At 33.0% G+C, this 21,766-nt stretch overlaps 3 protein-coding genes and 1 long non-coding RNA gene across 4 annotated transcripts; 3 read left to right on the top strand and 1 right to left on the bottom strand.

Annotated features, from left to right (window-relative positions):
- Positions 1-4,036: 4,036 nt before the first annotated feature.
- Positions 4,037-5,428, top strand: LOC145581386 (putative disease resistance protein At3g14460). Its single transcript, XM_081638401.1, has one exon. The coding sequence runs from the start codon at positions 4,037-4,039 to the stop codon at positions 5,426-5,428; it is 1,392 nt and encodes a 463-aa protein (XP_081494527.1).
- An 18-nt stretch (positions 5,429-5,446) lies between these two features.
- On the top strand, positions 5,447-7,010 carry LOC145581387 (putative disease resistance RPP13-like protein 1). The gene is made up of 2 exons (XM_081638402.1): positions 5,447-6,820; positions 6,939-7,010. Exons 1-2 carry the CDS (start codon positions 5,447-5,449, stop codon positions 7,008-7,010), a joined length of 1,446 nt encoding a protein of 481 aa, XP_081494528.1.
- Positions 7,011-11,548: 4,538 nt separating this feature from the next.
- Positions 11,549-12,087, bottom strand: LOC145582523 (uncharacterized). Its single transcript, XR_014099898.1, has 2 exons — positions 11,902-12,087; positions 11,549-11,691 (listed from the first exon to the last, which is right to left on the bottom strand). It is a non-coding gene; the product is annotated as an uncharacterized LOC145582523 (long non-coding RNA).
- A 5,666-nt stretch (positions 12,088-17,753) lies between these two features.
- On the top strand, positions 17,754-18,943 carry LOC145581388 (uncharacterized). The gene is made up of 2 exons (XM_081638403.1): positions 17,754-17,769; positions 18,576-18,943. Exons 1-2 carry the CDS (start codon positions 17,754-17,756, stop codon positions 18,941-18,943), a joined length of 384 nt encoding a protein of 127 aa, XP_081494529.1.
- The last annotated feature ends 2,823 nt before the right edge of the window (positions 18,944-21,766 follow it).

The raw sequence follows: 21,766 nt of genomic DNA on the forward strand, positions 1-21,766 counted from the left end.
TTATTGTTATAAAAGTTGTTTATCGATTTATTTCCTCCCTTGTTTCACAAACTACTCCCAAACTTAAAATTCTTCATTTTTTCCACAAGTTCTACCAATTTTTACTCCAAGTTTTGCAAATTGACAAGCGAATCCTTTGAAGAACACACTTAAATTTTTTATACACCAATTTGTACAGCAAGGTAATTGAAGAACGCCCTTAATTTTTATTTTTTATTTTAGTTATTTTGCAATGTTTAATGAAGTAGAATTCAAGTTATACGATATTTGTTGTTTGGAATGTGTTTTATTAGGAATTTAATGATGCAATCGTTGTTTGATTCATTCAATTTAACTTGAATTGGAAATTAGGGTTCTTCATAATGAAATTGTGGGGCACATGCTCGGAAAACTGGCCGGAGTATAGGTCGGGGTGGTAAAACCTACAGTTTTATAAAATATGGGTTGTTATTTTTAATTTCAACAAAAATGGGTGGTTATTTCAATACATGTTACATTTTAGGGTGGTAGTTTACAAAAAATCCTTTATCAATTATCATTTCGATAATCAAAATTTGTTTATCAAGTGGTATATGCTAAACAAATCAACAAATTCAATTGTTGATTTAGTTAAAATTTTGTCACTAGATAAAACACTTTTTATTTATCAATTAGGTGATAAACTCAATTATATGTTCTCCTTACATTGGATCAACTAAATATAGAACTAATTTCGTGTATTTGATTTATGTTAATTAGGCATCAAACAATAGCACCATGTATTAAGTATATATTAACTAATATCAATTTTTTTTTTTAATTTCATATTCTTAAACTTTTTTCAAAAAATTTGATAAGCAACCTTTTGAAAATATCATATAGAATGTCTTTGATTTTGAATTTAGATTCACTAGCCTACATAAATTCTATTTGTTCTCAATTACACTTCAAAGAGCCCATGAGTATTTTTTTTTCTTATTTAAAATTCTCCAAGTAAGCGCAATTACATTGTAAATAACAGAAAGACTTGCGTGGACCTGTTCCACAATAATATTATTGTGAACCCGAGATTATACACACGCAACTGACATTATATTGAACATAGTGACTTTTATTTTTAACATAGTAACCTTATTTTTAACACAATAACCTTTATTAAAACTTGTATAACGTTTAATATTATTGTGAACTTGAATACGACGTTGTGACCCTAATTTTAACATAGTAACCTTTATTTTTCATATTGACCGGTATATAAAATATTTCATTAAAAAAATTAACCTCTTCTAGCCTTTATATTACCAAAATGGCTTTTATTTCAACATAGTGACCTTATTTTTATTATAGTGACCTTTTTTTTTATTAATAAAACAATCATAATTTCTCTAATATTAGTGGTGCACAATAAATTAGTGTGAACCAGGTTCATTTAATAATTTGTGTGTAAACAAATCAATATTTTCTAAAAAAATGTACATCTAGAACAAGATAAAGTTGTTGATGGATACATACTCAACCTTCACCTTTCCTGAGTACTGAGTAGGCATCAAATAATCCCTTTTAAAATATCTTTTTTCCCTCGCAAATATATTAAGATTTAAATATTTAATCTAATTATTGATTCTATTACATGTTTTGATGTTCATACACATGTTTTAACATATATATTGATGAATAAAATTGTGTGATACTGTGATAACAATTGTAAAAGTTAAAGTGTTGCATATGAACTCGCATTTACTAATCATATATGTTCATCATTTCAGTCAAAGACTATATATAGATATTTTCAATTGTCAACTGTTATTTGGATGGAGCACACAAGAGGGGGGTGAATTGTGTAGGAACTAGTGTTCCAAAGTTTTGCAGAAATTAAAAACGTTTAATGCTATGGAACAAATAAAAGCGCAAGAGAGATCTTTACGTGGAAACTTCTTGTGCCCAACAAGAAGGAAAACCACGACCACTTGGGATTTTCTAAATCGACTTCACTATATAGGAAATACTATTACAACCTATTGTAACTCGACAAGAATTTAAGTTCCTTAGAACCTAAATCTACCCCAAATTCTCTTTGCAGCTTCAACCCCGAAGCTTGAAAACTCAAGACTCATTTCCAAGTCTCTACAAAAGATAACTCAACCTTCTTATGAAATTACACAACTCAATAATAGATTAAACTCTAGTACGTAGAAACTCAAGAACAATTGGAAACTCGAAACTCTTGGAAACTTGGAACTTGTGATACTAACTTAATTACGTGAAAACAAAATATATTATATGAAAATATTTTCACTTAAGTTAGACCCACTTGGAATGGCTCACTAAAGCCAAACCTTTTTTGGAAAGACTCTCTAAGGTCAAACAATTTGAAAGTAAAACTTAGATCTCCTTTTATAGGGTTCCAAACCACCCACTTTGACGCACCACTTTCTCCACTACTTGATGTGGTGTTCCTAAAAATTAGGAACTAACTAATGCGACAGAGAGAAGTCAGGAAGAGTCGTTCAAGTAGAACGTGGGTGGAGTGTTTGAATAAATCTTTTTCTTGGAGAGAAGATAGAGGAAGCAGTTTAAAACTTTGTTTTGAAGAAAAAAGATATTTTTGTAAAATAATATTGGGTTTTTCTATATAATAACCCTGTTAATTTCACTTTTCTATGTTGTGCCCCAACATATATCAATCTCCACACTATAACCCCAATATACATTTTGTTTCCATACGGTAACCTTGTTATTATCCTGCCGTTAAAAATTCCGTTAGTGAGGCCCACTCTTAATTTATTAATATTTTTTTTACGATTTGCGTGTTGGAACATGTTTCGGTAAAGATTTTCGGGCTATTTTGGCTCTTAAGAGTCCAAATTGAGCTCAGATTTGGCAAAAAAATAACTTAAATGTCTCGTTTTGCTTATTAAGTAATGTCTCGATTTATGTGTTCACGTTTTAATACTTATATAGAGGCATTTATGTTATTTTTTTTGTGAAATCTAAGTTCAAATTGGAGCCTTAAGGAACAAAATAGCCCCCAAACTTTTAACGGAACATTTTCCAACGCGCAAATCGATTAAAAATATAAACAAATTGTGAGTGGGCCCCACTAACGGAGTTTTTGAAGACGAGATAACGACAAGGTTACCGTATAGAAACAAAATGTATATTGGGGTTACAATTTAAAAAGTGATATATGTTGGGGCACAAAGTAGAAAAGCGAAATTAACAAGGTTACTAAATAGAAAAACCCAATAATATTTAAGATATACTTTCCAAAAAATAATAATTATCTTTTTACCAAAAGTAATTTTATTACTTTTAAAAACTTTCTCTTTTAAAGAAAAATAACTAAATAAATATTTCATTCATTAAACTGCACGTTATTTATTTTTCTTTAAACCAAGTTATGTTCCTTTCCATTATATGTTCCTTTTAGTACCATGAGTTCCAATGCCTTTCAAGTTTCTACATACGTACATGAATCCTAGAAAATAAACTCATATCTTCTGTTTTCATGCTCCATGGTACTCCGCATATTGATTTGTTCCGTTTATGGAACTTCTAGTGATTCTCATAGGATCTTGTGTATAGACTGAAGGAACACTAGACTTGAACTTCTCTATTTTCTTCCTTCGATTAGTCTGCAGTGTATTTCATGTAGAGATCAAGGACTTCCCTTTGTTCCAACTCTGGAACTTGTTCCTTTCTCAAGAACGTGCCTAAACCTGTACACTTAACACACTTTCATCAAATCTACTAGAAGTATATAAATGAAGTTCTTAAACTAACATAATTAAATTATAATAATAAATATAGTAATAATAAAACTTTAAATACTTGTTCCATATTTATTAGGAACTTCTCTTTAACAGTATCCTTACGAGAACTTCATTGATTGTTGCTCTAACCATGTTCGATCATGATATACAAGGATCAATCTCCATGTCTTGTTTAATATGCACATCAACACACAAGTTAGTTAATAAGCATCATTTTTTTATGATCATCAAAACCATATTATCTCAACATCAACTATTTGCATCCTCTATAGTCTTAGGTAGAAATGGGCACCCATTTACTATCCCCTGATTTTGCAACCTTTGTTGTTTTATGCAGAAATCATCTCATTATGGAGTATACTGCAATTATATCTCCTGTGTTGAAGGCACTGATTGAAATAACCCGAAAACAACTTCGAAATCTAAGTAAAAACTTGGAATACATTAAACAATCTGCTGAGGAAGTGCCCGTGCTAAGAGCCCTTGTTAGTAAAGCTGTTGTCCTGCTTTATAACAGGGATCACATCTTGCAGTTACAAGTTGACAACTTTGATGTGCAAGAGCAGGTTTATATCATCACCAGCATCAGCTATGATGCAGAAGATGCAGTGCATGAGATGGAATTCGAGAGCATGATGAGCGCATTGGAACCCGTTACTTGCAGAAGTGGTGCAGGGATATCTGTAAGACGCAATCATAACAGGATCAAGGATCTTACAAAGAAACTAGAAGATGCAGTGCAGAACTTGCAGAGCCACCTTCAGTCAGTCCAACCTCAATTACTGGGGCATGAGAATAATATTCCTAACGATTGGTTTCTGCCTCCTAGTCCTGATTTGCTTGTTGGAAGGAACGAGGAAATTGAGGGCCTTGTTACGGAATTGACATCCCCTGAGAGGCAATCTCTTGGTGTTACAATAACCGGAATGAATGGGATTGGAAAGACGGCACTTGCACATAAGATTCAGAATCATGCTATAATCATGGCTAGATATCCTCTTAGACTTTGGGTTTCTCTTTCAGGCCCTTTTAACCCACAAGAAGTGCTCGAGGAATTGGTAAAAGATTACATAATAAAATATAAACGTCAGCTAGATCACGACCTTGTGCGTCACAAAATCACTAAAATCCTCCAGAATAACAAGTGGTTGATAGTTTTGGATAACTTGTTAAATGTGACGTCTAAGGAAGTTTGGTCTCATTTCTGGTCTGTGATTCATAATTTTCCTCAACATGGAAAACTTATCATTACCACTGTCAACCGTGATGTTGCTCTTGCTACTAAGACTACTAGTCATCGGATGAAGCCTGTGCCAAACCTCGTTTGTGAACTACTGATCACAAGGATGCTCAATAGATCATGTGAAGTTGAGTATATTAGCAAACTCGCTCAAATGTGCCATGGCTTCCCAAGGGTTGCCATTATCCTCACCAACCACTTCAATAATGATATAACAGACGACCAAGAAGATCAAGGGGGTACGTTGTTAAATAGGGACCTGTGGGAAATCCAAGATTTCAAGAGATTTTTTGTAATAGCTCTCGCGACAAGTTACTCTATGTTGGAACCACACTATGTAAAGATGTGCTTCTCCTATTTCTCCCTCTTCCCTCCCGGCTATCATTTCAAAAAGGAGGACTTAATCCACTTATGGATTGGAGAAAGGCTTCTATGATGTCAAAGTAAATCAAGCATGGAGAACATTGGGATGGACTACTTTCACACCCTTTGGAAATGGTCTGTCATTCAACTGTCAGAAGACTCCAATGAGCAGAAAACATGTGAAATTCACAAATTTACTCGCATGTTTTCTGAACTTATTGCTTCAAAAACATGCCTCCGCTTGGATGAAGATGTGGAAACACGTCCTTGGGACATAAGTATTCGCCATTTATCCTTGTTGTGTCAAAATCTACAACGTAGCACTTGGAACAACATTCTAACTCTCAAGGGGCTGAGAACATTTCTCCCACTATGTCCTATAAACATCGGTAAAAGCAATCTACAGCATATATTGAAGAATTTAGTTTACATTCGAGTTCTTTCCCTCAGTGAAAGTGATGTTGATGAACTTCCAGAGTCCATAAAGATGTTAAAGCTCCTTCGATACCTTGACATATCAAAAACTAGCATAGTAAGGTTGCCAAATTCAGCAAGCCAACTTTACAATCTACAAATTCTGAAGCTGAAAGGTTGTCCAAATCTGAAGTCATTACCTAAGAATTTCAACAAATTGCTTAGTTTACGACACATAGATTGGGAGATACCTGATATGAGGCGCTTGAAGTCAATGCCATCAGGCATTGGCAAGCTCACTAGTCTTCAAACACTTCCTTTGTTCACCATTGGTAAGATTGAAGGACATACAATCAGAGAGCTCAAGGATATGAATCGTCTAAAAGGCTCGATTTACATCAAAATTCTTGAATATATCAAGGATGAGAAAGAGGCTGCAGCAGCAGAGTTATCTTATAAGACTTCTATTGAAAGGTTGGAGCTCGAGGTAAGCAAGGACAGGATTGTTGGTCGAGATGTTTTCAGGTCCCTCGAACCTCCCAAATCTGTCAAAAGGTTGCACATAACAAATTATAGTGACCCTATGTTTCCAGAATGGCTAAGCCATTTACATAAGCTGGAAGATCTTTACATACAAGGGTGGCATTGCAGCCGACTGTCATCTAGTAGCATTCGATTCCCTCAGTCGCTACAAACACTGACATTGAAAGACACAACATTACCTAGGTTTCTTTGTTGCCGGGCACTGGATGGAGTTGATGCCACTGATACACCCCACCTTCATCGTCTTGTCATCAAGGAATGTCCGAATCAGACCAGCTTGCCTTCTCTTGAGCATCTGACATCATTGACAGATTTGCAAATCAGTGAATGTGACACACTTGGAGTGTTACCAGAGCTACCACCATCACTCAACAAACTTACCATCACTAATTGTGCTTTGTTGAAGGACCATTGTCAGCGAGGCGCTAATGAGTGGCCAAAGATAAGGCGCATTCCAACTTTGGTGATTGATGGTAACTGCATCATAACATCTGATGACACTTTCCTGGTATGCATTATTTCACCCATCTTTTATATACAATATACTTTTAAAGTGGGTTAAATACAACTCTGTTACAAAAAATGATTTTGTTATAACAAAGATAATTGTATGTTTTTTTCAAAAGGGAATTACTGAAGAGAGTAAAGGATACAGATCACTTTGGACGAGGGTCAACCAATTTTTCAGGGCAGCTTAATCATGTTTATCTGGTTCATTTTGCAAGCTCACAATGATCAAGTACTCAAGTAAAACCTGCTAGCTAGTATGTTATGGTGCCACTATTAATCTCGTTTAATTTGGTTGTAGTCTGTCATGCTATGCTAAGATCACGGAACTTCAACCGTTATGACCACGCGGCACGCGCTACATTCCTCCTCCGGTATCTCTTCAATTCATAATTTTATGCACAAGTTGGAGCAAGTAGATCGCCAATCACTAGTCCCATATTCCCAGATCATTGTATGGCTTCACCTATTACCAATTCATAGACAATGTGACCAATTTCAAATTATGCCTAGCTTGTTTTCATTCAATTTGTAAGTAATCTTGGTGTCCAATAGACTTCACAAACATGCTACCTGTTCTATTATAATTATTTTCCAAAACTTTGAAATAAGAGTGAAATATGGCTTGCTGTTATTTAATTTTCAATCATAAAAAGCCTAGTTAATTCTTTGGCCACTAATTAACAAATGATAATTTATATGAATATCATAATAGTAGCAAAATCATTAGAAATCAAAATGCAGATATTTGCTTTTGAATTCGATCTCTTGCCTTGCTATTATTATTGCATGGCAACATTTGTAGAAATTTTATTAACTTGCTAAAAGGCTAGAAAAATGTTACTATTAAGACATAGTACTCTCTCTGTTTCATAATATAGTACCTATGCTTCTAGTCCTCATAATAGATATTCTCTTCTAAAAGATCTCAATTATCGATTAATTTATCATGGTCCCATTTTAGGGGGTTCCCTAACTTATACTCCCTCCGTTTTTTTTTTTCTTATTTGCACCACTTGGTGATGCGCGGAGTTTCAGGAAAGTAATATAATATTGTGAGTGGATGAATAATTTATTATAGTAAAAGTTAGACGGGGACCATGAAAAAGAAAGAATGTGAGGGAGAGTAAATATTTTTATTATATAAATGGGGATCATGAAGAAGAGAGAAATGATAAAATAATTTAAGTGGGGTTTAAAATAAGGAAGAGGAATGATAAATTATAGTATAAAGTTACTAGATAAGGAAGTGATGTATTTAAAAAAAACACCCAGAAAAGTGATGCATTTTAAAAAAACGAAGGGAGTATTATAATTGGATAAAACACTTAAAATTGTTACATGTTGCAAATTTAGTGGTTCGGTTTACTAAATATTATTGTTAAAAGCTAGGAGGGGGTGAGTGTTTAGAGTGGTGGATGATTAACGGTTTTTACTACACTTAATGAAAATAAGACATGTGACATTATTAACCAATCAAACCAGTTAAAAATGTCAAAGATCGTTTAGAGCTAGAGGACACTCTCTATTATATACTCTTTTGAGAAGATAGTTTAAAAAAATCGTATATACTCTGTCCATCTGTTGAGAACGGTTTGAAAGAGGTTAAACTGTTCTAAAACAGATGTCCTTTTGAGAAGGACACCTCTAAAGTAACTATATATGCTTTTTTGAGACGATGGTTAAAAGTCTTTATCGGTCAAACCAGTTAAAAATATATGGTTTTTATAAAGATGGAAAAAGTATATACTGGTTATTTTAAACATGTACTTCCACCGTGTTTTAATAAGTACGTGTTACAGTTTGAATGGCACGTTATAAAATATTTGATTGACTTAAATAAAATAAGAGGTAAGTGGGGTAGTTGAAATATTAAAAAATTATTTTTGATGTTTAAAGAGCCACAAAGGCAAGGTGAGAATTGATCTCAGGATCTCCTGAAATCGGGAGGAAAGCTCTAACCACTTGAGCTAATAAATGTGAGAAAAAAGATATAATAAAAGAAGTAGGAGTGGGTTAGGTGGGGATTATGAGAGGAGAGAGATATAATATTTTGGGAAATTCTACATGGTGGCCTCAAGGATTCACTTTTTCTACGTGGAAGACGAACGTTTTTCCAACTCTTTTAAGTGGCCCCAAGGTTTTGAAGAATTAAGCATAGTGCCCAATTTTTGATTTTTTGGCTAACTTTTTTAATTTTTGGTTAACCATAACTAATTAAAAAAAAGGCAAAATTGGTATAAATCACCTTTTTTATCCAACTTTTTTGAAAAAACCACCTTTTATGTTTTTTTATTTACTAAACCACCTTTTAAGTACCAAAATTCTTGGTTGCACCACCCCTATTTCAAATTTTGATGAAAAATTTAACTGAGATGTCAAAGGGGCCCACAACTTGTGCCTTTCGTTCCTAAATCATGTATTTTTTCACCCCTAAAAACATTTGACCCTTCCCTCTATATAAATGCATGACTAAATTGAGTAAAGCTCTAAAAAACCAAACCTGATTTTGCTACAAAATTTAAATTGTAGTATTTGTTTATTCTCAAACGCTAAATTGAGGTAATTGAAGTGATGGTTGAGATGGAAGGGAAGGTTTTGCTATGGTTGATGATTTGGAAGTGGATGGTTGAAATGCAATCTGTTAGATTTGAAATAGGGGTGGTGCAATAAGAAATTTAGGTACTTAAAAGGTGGTTTAGTAAATAAAAAAACATAAAAGGTGATTTTTTTTTTCAAAAATGTTGGACAAAAAGGTGATTTATACCAATTTTACCTTAAAAAAATAAAAAAATTATTTAAAAAAAAAAGAAACACCAGCCAGTAGCCACCTACGGCAGTAGGCACCTGCCGAACCCACTACCCCGTTGCTGGCGCGCCCATACCCCTTCCCCAAGTGTCGGCGCACCCACAACCCCCTCCCTCGGTGCCGATGCCACCCTCCATCCCTTCCTTCTCTAACCACCGTAACCTCGCTCAGCCCCCACCAATCGAAAACCCCTAAAAGTTGCCGGGAAAAGTCCGACTACCCTCCCCACACACTCGAAACCCTAGCTAGTGCCGGCCTTTTCGAGGTGTGGGGTAGGGGCGACCGGACTTTTCACTATTTTATGGCTAGGGTTTTGATGTTGTACGGTGGCTAAGTTTAGGTTTCAAGGGTGGTGGATAGGGTTTTGGGTTTTGAATGGTGGCTGAGAAAAAAGGGGGTGTTTTCATGAATGGGATGGTAAAATTGGGTCGGAGCTGGCGATAGGTAGGTTTGGGTCGGGGCTGGCGGTGGGGAATGGCAAGGTTTGGGGGCTGGAGGTACGGTGGTGTAAGGCTATGGAGGGGGCAGTGAAGGTGGTAGGTTTGGTGGCTGGGAAGGGGTTAGATTAGTTAGTTTATTTAGTTTAATACTTTTGATTAGCCAAAAAATCAAAAAAAAGGTCATTGTACTTAATTATGAAAATCTAGAGTGCCACTTAAGAGAATGCAAAAAAACATTGTCTTTCATACAGAATTTTTAAATCCTTGAGGCCACCATGTGTAATTTCCCTAATATTTAAAAGTAATTTTTTGACAAAAAAAGGAAGTGTAACACTTATTAAAACACGGAGGGAGTATCAAGTTCATATATCCAACTAAGTTGGATAAAAGCTTGTTCAAGCTCAAACATAAACTTGAAATGCAAATTAGAATGATTGTTGACAAATCTAAAACAAGACAGACTTTGATCTAAACAAGCCAATTAACTGTGAACAAAAGTCAAAATTTTAAAGGCTTGTTCAATCTCGAGATAGCTCGATTGAACACAAGTAATGCTTAACAAGGCTATGCTTAGTTCGAATAGGCCAAAATTTAGGTCAAGTTGGATATATAATTTGCAAGCCTTAGCTGGAATGAAAGGATTATAACGAAGTATTTTTTTTGCTCAATGAATTACGGGCCTGTTCACTTCAGCTTGATTTTAGTTCAGTTCAGTTCAGCTCTTAATTTCATTCTCTCATAAAATATTCAGTTCACTTCAGCTCCAATCAGTTCAATTCAGTTCAGTAAATGTGAATAGGCCCTATATTAGATTACATAAATCTCTTTAGATATACATCATAGATATGTATATTTATTTTTTTGAATGGATCAAAGTAAATGAATCACATTGGATTACTGAGATATAGATATATATTTATATTTGGCAAGAAATCAAATTGGATATGCTAAAAATGCAACAAATCTTAGATGATTTAATATTCATTATTAGTCTATATAAGCTGAGTACAAGCAATAGATTTTTCAAACAAAATTTATTCTTAATTTCTCATATAATTCACAACAATGACCAAGATTTGTTTACCTTCTTTTTTACTCTGCTACTCTTACTCTTCTCTTATGGTAATTTATTTTATTTTTTTTATTTTGCAGAGGGGTGCTTGGTTCACACACATAATATTTAGGTTGAATAAAACCTATAATTATTGACTATTGTTTAGGGCTGGCAAACAGGTCGGGTTGGGTCGGGTTCGGGTTGAACTGTTTACATAAACGGGTCAACACCCCCCAACCTGAACCCGACCTGTTTAATAAACAGGTCAAAAATATGAACCTGAACCCGACCTGATTTTATACGGGTCGACCTGAACCCGACCTGATTTGACCTGTTTAAAACTTAGAATGTTCAACCTGGTAATTCCAGAAACCTTTTGTATAATTTATTCAATCAATAATTAACACAAATAATTAGACAATTACATTTCCAACCAAAATAATAGTATAAACTTGGTGATATTACAAGTATGGCTCAAGTCTAAGTAGACTTTCTTCTTTAAATTATCTCAACCAGATCTATATTCATAAACTTCATTCGTTCATCATTTGACTTCTCAGGCTAGTCACCTGTGCATAGAAAAAAAATGCATAATAAGAATTCAAAAATATACCCGAAGAATGACAATCAACCAGATTTTCAAAAGCAAGGAAGTACTAATTTCAGCAAGCAAAATGTAGAGAAATCACGAGTTCAAATAAACAATCAACATTTTCAACATTTCATAACAAAATTAAATTGCATAACTATAAAAGGAATAAAATTGATGGGTATATTACCTTGACGAAAGAACGATGGAAGATTAACGAGCATAGATTGAACAAAATGACATATAATGCGAGGATAATTGACCTTTTAACAAGTGAATTTCCTTGAATCTGAAAATCTTGATGATAAATATTGAAAACAAAGAGAGGAGAGAGAATGGGTGGAAGCGGCGTGACAAAGAAAATGTAGTAGTTAGGTTTTACTTTCATACTTTGTTTTAGACTTTGGATAGGTTGGGCTTTGGCCCATAATTGCAAATAAAAGGCCAAATATCATTTAAACTAATTGGGTTAAACGGGTTGGGTTCAGGTTGACCCGACCTGAAACTGACCCAATTAGTTAAACGGGTTAAGGCGGGTTATTATCGGGTTGGGATTTTCAACCTGAACCTAACCCGTTTATTTTCAGGTCGGGTTCGGGTTGACCCAATTACTTAAACGGGTTGAAAATCTCACTCAAAACCCATTTATTTCGGGTTGGGTTCGAGTCGGGTTGTCGGGTTGGGTCAGCTTTTGCCAGCCCTACTATTGTTTGTTTAAGTGTAATTTTAACATATACCAATATGTGATTGTGAACCAAACGTCCCTCTTATTCATTTCTTACTAAAATAATGTACTTACATACATATGAAGTACTTCATACTTCATATATCTTTACTTTTAATCATTGAATATTATTAAGAAATTTTGTCTAAAACTACCTTAAAGATAAGGTCATTTGTGAACAACTACCCGTTTTTTTTTATTATTTATTTGTTAAGAACTACCCACAAGTTAAGAAAAATTTGGGTAGCACTACCCATTAACGTTTTCCTTCCTAAAAACATTGATGGGGCCCACTTTTTCACTTTTCCCACTTAATTAACTCCCCTAATTACCTTCTCTCTCCTCCCTAATTAACTTCTCCTAAACCCTAGAAATTAAAACCCCAAATTTAGACATCCTATCAATTACAATGGTCAATTAGACATCCTACCAATTACAATAGCCAATTAGTAATTAAAATACAATTGAATTCAATCTTAAAGTCAAAATAACCGAAACCTAGAACTCAATTGAAGCCCTAAACCCTAGAAATCAAAATTCCCAAATTTATTTGAACCCATAAACCCTAATCCGAATCACTAATTTACACCCTAATTATGTTAATTGCGTTCAATTAAAACTTGTAAACAAATACAATAAACCATGAATTAAAAGGAAAGTGTGAAACATTACTTGAATAATTGAGAATTTGTGTTCAATTGATTGAGTATGTTCTCTTGGATTTTTGAGTGAGAATGGAGGGGAAGTTAATTAGGGGGGAGGGAGAAGATAATTAGGGGAGTTAATTAAGTGAAAAAAGTGAACCTAATAACGTCTTAATTGGACGGAAAACGTTAATGGGTAATGCTACCCAAACGTTTTATAACTTTTGGGTAATTCTAAACAAATAAAATAAAAATGAATAGTTGTTTACAAATGACCCTATCTTTAGGGTAGTTCTAGATAAAATTTCCTTCTTATTATTATTATTATTCGATTTAGGTGATGTATCTGTAAAGGTAATGCCGAAGAGGACAACATGCGCAAAACCTATGATTACAATAGAACCTCAATGCACAACACGACTTTGTTGGACAAATTGTGAAGATGAATATGGTAAATTTGAGCTTGGAGGTTGCCATAATGCCAAAAAGTGTTACTGCGAATAAAAAGATGTAAGGATAATAATTAATAAGAGACTTTGAATCAAGAGAGATTTGTATGGTTCTATTGGCAACAATATATTAATAAGCCCCAGTTACTCTTTGGGATAAACAAAATTTGTTTATCACATGTCATTTTGGTAAATAAATCAACAATTTTATCCAATCATCATCACTGTGGGACCCATTTTTATTGAAAAAGATGTTGATTTATTTACAAAATTGTCATGTGATAAACAAATTTTGTGTATCTCAGAGACTAACTTGTATTTACCCATAATTTAATGGAGAGGAATAAACGCTTTATTAATTAACATAAACTATTGATGTTTGATTTCTATTTCACTCAAATTTCTTATAGGTTGAATAGCCTACTAAACTTATATGTTTGACTTTCTCATTACCCTTCTAAGTTTTAACCATATTTTAACTTAAGAACAGTAAGGGTCTGTTCACATTTACTGAACTGAATTGAATTACTTGGAGCTAAACTGAACTGAACTGAACTGAATTGAGCTGAAATGAATATTTTATGAGAGAAGGAAATTAGGAGCTGAATTGAACTGAACTGATTGGAGCTGAAGTGAACAGACCCTAAGTTCATACACCTTCTATTTACAACCACCTCTCATTTTTCTCATTTGCCCATTCACACTTTTGACATTATTTTTCTTAAAACAATAGCAAATAATGAGTAATATTTCCTCCATTTTTTAAGTTGACACCGTTTGACTTTTACACTATTCACACAACACGCTTTGTCTCGCTTTTGTGGTTTATATATACAATAAAACATATTCATGTGGGATCTTGTTTGAATCGTTTCAATGTATATTTTATTAATATTCACTTTTCATAATTTTACAATGTTTATAATTACATATATTAATCGTTAAAAACATGCGTTGGCAAGCGTGATAATAGAAAGGTGTAAAAAAAATAAAAATTAAAAATAAAAAAAGAGGAAGTATGATATATCAAAAATTCTAATTATAATATAGTTTAGTGAGAAAATACAATTTGATTTTCATGATGATAAACAAAAAGTGAAGTCAACTAAATATATAAAAGATTTTTGTTTATCATGATGCTTAATTGGTCTTCCTCTATGTATACCACCAAAGAAATAATAATGAACCATTGTTTTGAATTATACTCTTAAGTACAAAGTTAAACCTATAGCAAATTAGCAAGTACTCATTGTATAAAACCGCTATTACCGTAAGCGGATCTATGCTGAACTATAAATAAATAAATAAATAAAAATTAACGAAGCTCTAACTAATCCTACGTGAACAACATTGTGGGAATAAATTTAAAACGATGCATATAGGAAATAAATTTACGTTTAAGCAATATTTAGGGAAATCGTTCTAAAGAGGGTGATCAAGCAGAAGATTAAATAAAAAAAAATTAAAAAAAAAAGAAGTGACTTAATTGCGTTTGATATTAGGAAAGTCAATATAAATGAAATACAAAAAGCCCACAACCTAAATATAGTGAGTAATTCTTAATGTCTAACTAGTGTGTGTCACGGGCGATACCCGGGTTGCTAGCTAGTTTGTGTATTTCTTTAATTTGATAATTATGTTCAACTATTTTTATATATTGTGTAATTTGAGCATTGTTTGAGTATATGTATTTATATTCTATTCTTGTGAAAAATAAATGAATTTTACAATATAATATTATATGAAATTTGAAACATTAATAAAAGTTAGTCGAGATGGTAAATGTATTACTCCCTCCGTCCCTTTTTTACATTCCTGCTTTCCTTTTTGGGTATTCCAAAATTACATTCCTCCTTTCCTTTTTTAGTAAGTATTTTTTTTTTTCCAAATATCTCAAATTATCCCTCTTTTTCTGTTATGTAATTAATGCTCACTCTTATTTTCTCACTCTTATTTTCCTATTCTCACTCCTAAATTTAGATGAATATGATTGGTTCTTAATTTTCTAATAGGAGCATGTTATTGGTCCTTTTTTTTTTTTTTGCAAAGGATTGATGACATGGCATCATTAAATATTAATCTATCTTTGTTTTACTCAAATTAAAGACATCATTTAATGTTTTGAACTTCCCATTGTGTTTTGTTTTATTGTTATTTGTTTAATTCTTAGTTCCTTAATTCCCGTGTAATTTTACAAATAGGATTGTAAAAAGGGACGGAGGGAGTACCTTTATGTATTGGAAATTCTGGGTTTATAATGAAAATACACTTAAAGACTAATCTAAAATTACGTTGCCACGTCAACAAAAATAACGGGATAAAGACACGTATAACGGGATTTGGTATCACACGCTATTTTTTCCATATAAACACACAGGAACCCAACAATGAATTAAAAGGTAAATAATGTAAATATTAACCCTAAATTGAATCGACATTGTTCTTATAATTAAACCCTACATTGTATCTACAGCAAATTTTATATAACCCTTATATACGTTAATGAGTAACCCTACTAAATCCTTCAAAAAAACTAATAAAGTAACCCTTTATTATTTAATAAATAACATTTTTTTTTTAATAAGAAACTTAATATTTTTATAAACTAAAAGGTAACCACTGATATTATATATATATATATATATAGTTTCACGTAATTTGTTAATATATAAATAATTTTAATATAATTTATTTCACATTAATTGAACTGAATAATAAAAAATATTAGTGTCGCTATCAAATATTAATGGAAAATCCCAAATATATGAAAACTTTTTTTTGAATAATTTTTTATTTTCATATTTGCTTTATTTTGAGAATTGCTATAACAGTCTAATACCATTTAACTTATCTTTCCAACTTTAAAGTTGAATTATTCTAATCTTTCAATCTTTTTGTAAAATTGTTCCCTTACTTATCTATCTTCTCTGTAAAATATGATTTTTGCATGTTTCAATATTCATATTAATTAGAGTATTCAATCATAGAAGAACTTCAGAATTATTACTTTGAAAATGTTCTGTCCTGATCTATCTTTCAAATATACCACCCTTTTGACCAAGATCCTCCTATCAATAGAATGCATGTTTGTATCCACCGTTATACTCAATTGATAGGCCCGGTATATATAGGTGCTTGTTCATTAGGCAACGTTAATGACTATTCTGGCATCATTACTCGATATAGAAATTCTCGAAATATTATAGAAAGATAATCAGAGGGTCTCAGGATAATTCTTTCTCTGCGTAAGCACATAAGTATTAGCTAAGTGAGTTGCACCCTTTTTATCAAACTATAATCCTTGCGTGTACAATGGGAAAATTAAAATATTCTCGTCTTCTTGATGTCTACAAGACAAATATCCAAGAGTTTACGCCATCATTTATAACTGACTTATATATGCTCTGATCAATGTTCTTTGCTTCATCATTAATGTTACGTACCATTGAATTAGTAAAGATAATTAGGGTTTACCAATGATAATAAGTTTTTATTTACAGTTTACCACTGTGAAAATTAAAAATTACCAGTGTACTAAAGAGAATTTTCGTATTTTTTTTAAAAAAAAATAACTAAGAACCCATCAGGAGATGACACGTATCATTACTAGTGTGTCTTTTAGTATATATAGTAGGTTAAGTCCCGTGTCATACACGTTCATAATAACAAAAATTATAAATAATACCAATCAATCAATTTGATGTTGGTATAGTGGTGATTGGGACTACACTTGGTAGGGGGGACTTGTGTTCTACCCCCCGCAACAACAATTGGGAAGGGAATGGAACCTAACCATCCAGAACTGATCCCCGAATCAGGATTAGCCCAAAGGGTGAATCGGGTAGAACACAAAAAAAAAAATGGTGTTAATTCAACAATAATTTATCCAAAAACATATTTGTAACATAATAACTTGAATTTTAATTTATACCAATACCAAATGCGTAAAAGTTGTTGAATTGAATTTTATAAAAAAAAAATACTCTCTCTATCCCATAATTCTTGGGACGTTGCAATGGACACGTAGTTTAAGAAAACTACAAGTTTAAAATATTTTTTCATTGTATAAATTAAAAAATTCTCTTTTGTATTTTTATATTGTAAGAAAACAATAAAGTAGGGTGAGGGTGGGGTAGGTGAGGAGAGTGAAAATGTGGAAAATACTTTTTTATTAGTGGTCCCATTCCATTTTAATAACGTGTCAATTATTATGGGACGGACGAAAATGGGAACTGTGTCAAGTATTATGGGACGCTCGGAGTATTATAGTACAGAGTAATAGAAATTTAGAAGCTATAAGGTTTTATATAAGAAAATGAAAATATTAGCTTTGGTTAGTAGTTGGTACCTGTTAGGGTTGTACACAGTTTGGTCTAAACCGTGACCAAACCAGACCAAGCCGTATTTTAGCGGTTTGGTTTGGTTTACGGTTTGGTTTCGAATTTTTTGTAAATACGGTTTACGGTTTGGTTTGGTTTTTCAAAAATTATAAACCAAACCAAATCATAAACCAATAAACCGTATTTTAATATTTATATAATTTTTAAATAAAAAAATTAATTATTATATATTGTAAAAAAAGAAAATGAAAAAAAAATATATAAACAGTCAGTGTTCAATTCTTCAATAGGTCATATTTTGCTACCAATTTATTTTTGCATGTATTATGAATTTATGATTGTTATGTATTATTTTTATTATGTGTTAGCACTTGATTAGTTGATTGTTATATTTATTGTAACTTTGTAGTACAATTTAATACCTTTGGGCTAATTATTTAAACTGTATTATGAATAAATGAAGTATCATTTGACAATTTTTAGAAAAATATGTCATCCCATCATAAACCGCAAACCAAACCTAACCAAACCGTATTACGGTTTGGTTACAATGCTAATATGATTTGGTTTGGTTTGAAAAATTGACCAAATCGTATTTTGCGGTTTGGTTTGGACTCAAACCGCACCAAACCAAACCATGTTAACCCTTAGTACCTGTATATGAACTCATATACATTTTTCCTTATATTTTGTTGACACACTCATAGAGGTTGAGTTTTCTGGCCCAGCCCACACTTGGGCTCGTGGCAACTCCCCTGAAACAAGGCAGAGCGCAAGGCTGGACCGTGTTCTTTGTAATTCTGATTGGAGCATGAGGTTCGAGCAAGCAAGGGTTAAGCACCTTCTTGCACTCCAATCTGACCACTGCCCCCTTCTCATCTCCTCTAATGGATTTGCTCCGTTGGACTCATTGGATAGGCCGTTTCGGTTTCAAGCTGCTTGGCTAGCTCACGAAAAGTTTGCTGATTTTCTTGGTGAAAAGTGGAGTGTTGACACACCTCTTATCCCTCTCCTTGCATCTTTCTTTAAGGAGCTGCAAGATTGGAACAAAGATGTATTTCACAATATTTTTTAGGGAGAAGAGAACTCTAATGGGTCGAATTAAGGGGATTCAAGCGTCTTTGTCAACAAACAAGCAGTCCGGGTTGATAAAATTGGAAGCCAAGCTTCGAAGAGATCTTGACGAGGTGCTTCATCAAGAAGAACTTTTGTGGTATCAAAAGGCGAGAGTCGATTGGATTGAAAATGGTGACCGCAACACGACTTTTTTCCACCTAAGTACAGTAATTCGAAGGTGGAAAAATCGAATTGTAGCCATCAAAAATTCGGAAGGTGAATGGGAACATGATAAAGCGGCAGTGAAGCAGCTAGTGGTTAGTTATTTCTCTTCATTGTTTACTGATGATGGGATTTCGAGGGCCTATGACATCCCAACTGGAGTTTGTTCTGCAATATCGACAGAGGATTGGAATAGCCTGAACTGAGCCTACACAAGCAGTGATATTGACTATGTGGTGAAAAATATGGGAGCTTTAAAAGCCCCGGGTCCAGACGGATTCCAAGCCTTGTTTTATCAGAATAATTGGGAAATTGTAGCACCCTCTGTATATGCTATGGCTCTTGTTGTTTTAGAGGGGAAAGGTATTCCGAATACTGTGAATGAAACTTTCATTTTCCTGCTCCCAAAAATTGATAATCCGGAGTCACCTTCTCAGTTTCGCCCCATAGGTCTATGCAATGTGACCTATAAAATTATAACGAAAGCAATTGTCAACCGTTTGAAGCCCATCCTGCCGAAAATTATTTCTAATGCTCAATCGAGTTTTGTGCTAGGGCGACAAATTACGGACAATATTGTCATAGTTGTAATCCCCCATATTTTAATTTAATTATAATTTATTTATATATTATTCTTACAATTATATTTATGGCAATTTCATTAAATAAATTATTTTTATGAAAGGATTTAAATAAACTAGTGTATTTTTACTAATTTACAAGTAATTCTAACATAGCCCAAAACCCAAATACTACTCCTAATCTAATTAGGAAACCCAAAGCCCAAATAAAACCCTCACTTTCCTCCTCTTTCTCACGTAAAAAAAAAAAAAAGAAAAGCTTTCATATTTTTCTCCTCCTCTCCTACTGCTTTCACGAAGAGAAGAAAAAAAAAACGAAAACCTACTGCTGCCGCCCCTGCCGCCCAGCAGCCACCACCGCTGCCGCCCTGCCGCGCCGCCCAGCAGCCACCACCGCTGCCCCCCTGCAGTTTGCCTACTCCCTTCTCCTTCCCCTTATTTCTCCTTCTCTTATTCCTTGTTATTTTTAATTAAAGCTTCAATTTTTATTGGTTTTCAATTATAAAATTATTGTTATTAGGCTTTGATATTATGTATAAATTACAAAAGATTTAAATTTATGGGTTTTGTATGTTTAAATTATTATGTTAATTTTCAGATTTGGTTATGTATGAATTTAGGGTATTAAAGTGTTGATTTTTCATGTTTAAAGGCTTAATTATGTACTAAACAAGTTACTTAATTATTCTATGTTCAAAGTATGTCAAAATATGATTATTTTGGTTGTATATAAATTTTCAGATTTAATAAAGTTGCAATTTTTATGGATTAGCAGTGTTAATTTCATGTTTTCATGCTTCTAAACCTATAAAATATTTATTGTGGGTATTTTGTGATTGAAAAAGCTTTGAACCTTATATTCTAATCTTAATAATAATTTTCAGATTTTATACTTTTTATTTTGAAGCCTCTAATTGCATTGAATTGATATATTTTTGGGTTTTTAACACACTAAATTGCTATATAATGACTATTTCAAATAATTATGCTTATGGGATTATTTTATATGCTTAAAACAAATTTTCAGATTTATTTAACCACTTTAAAGTTGCTGTAATTTGGTATAAAACACTATATTTTCATGATTTTAACACATAAACTTGTAGTTGGGATGTTGTACTACTAGTTTTGGCTAATGGGAGTAATTTAAAGGCTTTATTTTAATGGTTTGAGAGGTTTTTAAATGCTTTAGTATTGCTGTAATTTTAATTGCTTTGGTATTGATTTATTTCTTATTATTTGGTTTAGGAGAGGACTTTGTAGAAGGTGATTTCTAGTTTCTAAAGTGGCCAATCGAATTGTTTACTCAAGGTACGTACAAGTTACAAAACCTTGATTTTAGGTGCATGTTTAAGGACGGATCGAGAACTTAGTATCATGTCTAGGGATGACTGGGTTAAATTGTTTGGTTATACATTGTGAATTTCATTTGATGTGCACTATTCCTTATTGCAATTATTGGTTATGTTCTAATTATGCAAGGTGCGCTTAGAGGCAAAGGTATGTGATTGGTGAAATGACTTAATTATTACTCATTCATGATTTAATGAAATAGGATGAATAAAGGAATGATTCATGTCTTATAAGACAAGGTTAAGAGTTTGGGGTGCCTTATGCACTCAAGGTGTTTATACACCGAGGTAGTAAGGGAATAAATAATAAATGTTGCTTGCCACTAATAAATCAAGAATTGAAATTGAAAAGTTGCTTTACTTGATTGAATTGATATTGGATTGATTGTATTGTTATGCATATGAGTCATCACCAAGTCTAAACCTGTAAATCACGTAAAGTGCAAGATGGATGAGAAATAAAACTCTGGATTGGTGCACTTCTAGAGTAATGACAATCAGGGGTTGGGGTACATGGGGTATTAGCCGTGTACTTTTCTCGAGGCCGTCTGATCTACGAGTCTCTTATTTCAAATATTTTTCAAAACTAGGAGTTAGGTGAGATCTCATACTAACTACGGTCACGGAGTCGCGCCCGTGGTCGTTGGATGTTTATTGATGTTTCCGAAAGGAGGCATGGGGTTTTTC

Source organism: Chenopodium album, chromosome 15 (genome assembly GCF_948465745.1).
Source record: "Chenopodium album chromosome 15, dcCheAlbu1.1, whole genome shotgun sequence".
NCBI lineage: Eukaryota > Viridiplantae > Streptophyta > Magnoliopsida > Caryophyllales > Amaranthaceae > Chenopodium > Chenopodium album.